We start from the raw sequence: 5,000 nt of genomic DNA, 5'->3' as shown, positions 1-5,000 counted from the left end.
TGAATTTGCTCTCAATTTAGCATATTGGAAGTCAGTACCCTGCTTAGGGTCGAGACGTGCATTTACAGTACGTCTGGTTTGGTTGGTCCTGTCTCTTGGTGTGGCGTATGCTGTGCATATAACAAAGAGCAGCAAGTGCAGGCAGGCTCAGGCTGTTTATGTTTCTCTACTGAAAATGAACCATGTCTGCTGCAGCCCTCCAGCAAAGAACCATCAACAGCAGGTTCCCCAACATACAGCTCATGCTTATGAAAGACTTCTGACCTTTTCTGTGAAAACAAAATAAGCAAAGAAAAGCAAGGAAGTTCCTTGCCTTTGCATTTCGTTTTGGTGTGGCGACTCGGTGAAGTGATGATCTGAAGCACACCACATCAACAAATGCTGGTGTTTGCACTTCACAGACCATGCTACAGCCATAATCCCACAGGGTGGTATGGTACCCTGTCCTGTGATAATGATTTGCATCACACCAACAACCAAAGTTGTGAGTATGGTGTGCCTGTTTTACATCAGTGTTTGAAACGTAATATTATTTTAATTAGCGTAACTGGCTTTAACATGCCCATTCATAAGTAATCACACTTAATGATCATCACAACTTCATACGCATTACTGTTATTAACATTGTGTTTGCAAGAGTTATGGAGATGTTATTGACATTGAGTCCGATTCTCTTGCTCACCTGATGTACTCATGGATATCTGGATTCTACCAAGGAACTGAGGAGTTCTGTTTCTGTTTTTGCTGAAGAAGACTACAGTACAATTCATTGACTTATTAGACCAAAATTCTATAGTTCTCAACAGAACCTGAATGACACAAGGTTGATACTGATGGCAGAGATGACGTGAGGGGAGTGTAGGCGGAATGAAGTGCATTGAGATCCATCCCAATTTGATCTAGCCTGTAGACAGACCTTTACAAATCCCTTTGCTGGATAACTTTTCATTCACGGTCTACTCACAATTGTATTGTGCCACAGTCGTATTGTATTTATGTCTCTGTGTATTTTATTTATTTTTTTGCGGATGCGTTTTGTTACTGCAAATGTGTAAATGTTAATTCTAATTTTAATTTAGATGAATGTTTATATTCAGAAAGACAAAAACAAACATCAGAAGTACACTAAACAATTTCAGTTGTATCCTATTTTTTGAGATGCATTTGCAGTCACTAAATTCTGTGCTGGCTACTGTAGGTGCAGATGCATTTAATGACCTGCGTTTTACTCCCTAACAATATTCCCTTTCATTGAGACAACTCCACAGTATGTCTTTGCAAAATGAAAGGTGTATTTCAATGTGTTGAAAATGTTTATTTACATGTTGAAGACCAGCCTCACTGTGACAGAGAAGGTAACGTCCCATTGCAGTTAATGCTTCCCATGTTGTGATGTAGAGAGTCTCTGATTCTCATTTAAAGCCCAGACAGAAGTCCTCTGCCTTTTTGTAAATGATGCTATATCTTTCATGTCTGACTAAATACTCCATTATTTGGATCAAAGAGTTTTATGTGTGTCCATTGCATGTTTGTACCTGTTTGTTCCCTCAAAACAGTAGTCCCTCAAAAAATACAAACAAGTCACTGGTGAACATTCATTGCATAGGCATACTGTACAACAAGCAGGTGCACTAGTACAGGCATACATACGCATAAACCCACATACACACACATACACATCACTGCATGCTGCTGGTCCACTGTCAGTGTCTTCAGTGTTTTGTCCAACCTGACAGGACACTCCACAATGTATCACATGTGTCCCCACGATGCCCCTTGCTCATGTGCTTCCCTCCACCAGACCTCCATCGGTGGCAGAGGAGCTCTCTTCCTCTTCCCCCGCCCCCGCCCCCCCCCCCCTTTCCCCCCCTCAGGAAAGCTCAGCGGCCAATCTTCTCTCTCCTCCTCCTCCTCCTCTTCCTCCCCACCCCCCCCCCCCACCACCTCCTCCCCTCTCCATCCAATCACATCTCTCCAGGAATTACGGAGCGTCGGACAGGTATGAGTACCAGCACAGGTCCCGCTCCGCCGACCAGCGGTCCGCCATGGACCGCCCCTTCTACACGCGCTCCCACTCCACCGAGCGGCCCCCCGACAGCCAGCTCATGAGGTCCATGCCGTCCCTCCCGTCTGGACGCTCTGCGCCGCCCTCTCCCGCCTTAACGAGGTGACCCCCCCCGCAACGGACCGGGAGCTGCGAAAACAAATAAAATACCCAAAACAAAAAAAAACAAAAAGCAGCCCTGACTAATTGAGTGCTGATGAATCCAGCTTATCGTCACAAGCTCCACCATTCTCCTTCCTCCACCCCCCCCCCCCCCCCCTCCATACGGTCACTTCCGCCTGACCCCTAATTCCATCACGCCCGGCCTTTTCCGGAAACCCCGCTTGTCCGCCTGCCATCTTCAGTTCCACTCAGTAGCTGCCACATTGTTTGGATGTTTGTTTGTTTGTTTGTTTGTTTATGTTGTTGTTGTCCATTCCCAGCCACCAAGCCACTCAAGAGTCCAGTCCCTTTGCTTGCTCCTCAGTTTGATCCCATTTGTTTTCTCTGCAGAGACACACTACTTATATTCCCCAGAGAGTATAATGGTGTGGACCGCGTAGCAACCCTTCTTTTTTCTGTTCTACTAACACAACCTTGGAAGTTTGACTAGATCTTTTTGTTGAGTCTCGTCCTTGCCGTTTACTTTTGTGTATTTGTTCCTTTTGTTCGTTTACTATAGTGTTTTTGTACAGTGGTCTGTAGATGTGTGTGTGTGTGTGTGCGTACGTGTGTGTGTGTGTGTATGTGTGCGTGTGTGTGGTTTTGTGTGTGTGTGTGTGTGCGTGCGTGCGTGTGTGTGTGTGTTGGCCCAGTGGATGCAGTGGATGCATGATCTTACCCACAGTCCTTTCTTGCAGCCCATTGGTTGGCCCCTCTCATGCAGCACTGCTGACAGCCTTACTCCTCCTCACTGTGAACTTGCATCTTGTCCAGTGCCAAAGATTTACCTTCACCTTGTCAAGTGCCAAAGATATTAGCACTCGCTCCATAGCGAGCATAAAGTGTAGTTTTAAAGGGCTGGTAAGATCTTGGAGATAAAGAGTAAACTTTTATGCTTTTCATTAAACAGGACAAATATAAAGTTTATGATTACTTGGGCAGTTGTAGCTATTAAGTGCACTTTCTTAATATACACATGTCATTTTGCATATGCAGTACATGTATATACACATACCATGTACACATACAGAAGTATTTAATACATGCACACACACATTAATGCACAAACACACACACACACACACACACACTGTAACCCAGATGAACTTTACTAATACCTTTTTTTTTATCATTTCAAGCAATAATCACCCCTGCATGACCCTCAGCTTTTGAAATGGCAAACACATTGCCCAGAGCTGCTGAAAGCATTACAATTGTAACCCTTTAAGTGTATGTGTGTGTGTGTGTGTGGGTTCATGAGAACTCTATGCTATAAATGAGCAGCATAGAAACATGCACACTCCTAGATGTAGACACATGCAGAACTCACAGATGCTGCCACCTCTTTGATAATAACCTGGGATTCTTTGTGTTAAGAATGAAAAGAATTATGGATGTATGCAGTATACGTCAGTAGTTATACAATATGCTTCAGTGTGTATTACTAGGAAGTCATTTTTTGGATGCACTTCCACCTCTTCTGACTCCAGAACTGGGCAGCATCCTCAAAGTTTTGCATGGCCATGATTGTACAGAGCATCTATATATGTGAACACACATATATATGTATGTTTAAAACAATCTGTTATGAGCATAATGCTTATCAATCCTGCATTTACTTTTCTGTTGACCTCCACGCAGCAAGAGTCTTGTTGCCTTAATAGATGTCTATTTTCCTAGGTGTGTTATATGTGTTAATGATAGTAACTGTCGTGCCAAAACCCCATCTACTAACACCAAGCACTGCTCTGCAGAGTAATGTGTGTGTTGTGGTTTTGCCCTGTCATCCACTGCCTCCATTCTCATTGGGGGAGTTTGGCTCAGTGGGCAGAGGTTAACGAGGGACACCTGTGTATCTTATAGGGCTCACCCCCGCAGTGGATCGGTCCAAACGAGCCCCAGCAGTACGCCCATGTCAACCAGAAGAGGACGGCAACTACCACAACTGCCTGCCAAGGGGACGCTGGATAGAAGTAAGTCTGGATCCGTACTCACTCCTTCTCTTGGTTGGTGAGCTGGAGCTTCTTGCTGGAGCTAATGCGGTTTGCGGTTTGCTGGCATTTTGGTCTTGGTGCTAAGTGTGCAGTTGTATCTCATGAGTTGCATTTGCAGTTAATTAGTACTTTGAATATGGTACCAGTGATCACTTAAAGAAAAGGTGTCATATTTGTCTTGTTGCTTAGGTTTCCTTGGAATTATTTTATTAGTAATATCCATTTGTACTTTTTGTCATTGTATTGTTTGAGCTTGTTGTGGATTTAGTGTTTATGATTTATTATTATTTAACTTTGTGTGGGTTTATTTTGACTTGTTAACAATCATTGCCCTGACTAGCCTTATTGATTCTGTGGGGAATCAAAGTGCTTGGATGTGAAGTAGCATGATTGGGTATGCCAGGACACAGCATACAGTCTCACATCACTCCTCCTCCACATGCCAGTCAAAACCACGTGGTTGTTTGACTCCATGCGGCTGTGTGTGGTCATTCATGCCTCTCTTCCCCCCCGGTCCCCTCTCTCACCTTCTCTCAGAGGACGGAGAAGAGGACATAGAGCCCTGTCCAGGTCTGTATTGCCCCTTCCCTGGAGACTGGGTTTAGACAGACAGTTTTCTGATCAGACTAAACCCATCTGCAATGGCCTAGTTTGGAAGTCACACCACCCCAAGACTCTTTTGCTCAACCAATCCAGTCGGGCGGTGTGTGTGGCATGACGGAGGCCCATTGCAATGTGTCCCGTGTGACCTCTATGTTTCAGTGTGTGTCTGTGGCATAGAAGTAGCTTGTGTCCCGTGT

General features: G+C 44.6%; 1 protein-coding gene across 1 annotated transcript in view; it reads left to right on the top strand.

Annotated features, from left to right (window-relative positions):
- The window catches only part of rims2a (regulating synaptic membrane exocytosis 2a), a 126,305-nt gene that overhangs the window by 68,491 nt on the left and 52,814 nt on the right, over positions 1-5,000 (top strand). Inside the window, exons 17-19 of the mRNA XM_076279968.1 lie at positions 1,979-2,167; positions 4,070-4,179; positions 4,738-4,770. Of these exons, the coding sequence (XP_076136083.1) occupies positions 1,979-2,167; positions 4,070-4,179; positions 4,738-4,770 (332 nt within the window). The remainder of the gene's footprint in view (positions 1-1,978; positions 2,168-4,069; positions 4,180-4,737; positions 4,771-5,000) is intronic.

The sequence above is a fragment of the Alosa pseudoharengus genome, unplaced genomic scaffold, assembly GCF_046254945.1.
Source record: "Alosa pseudoharengus isolate Yale_2024_CS ecotype anadromous, Long Island Sound unplaced genomic scaffold, YU_APseudo_1.1 YU_APseudo_1.1_scf_12, whole genome shotgun sequence".
NCBI lineage: Eukaryota > Metazoa > Chordata > Actinopteri > Clupeiformes > Clupeidae > Alosa > Alosa pseudoharengus.
Note: the sequence above shows the minus strand (reverse complement) of the source record. Positions and strands in the feature narration are given on the sequence as shown.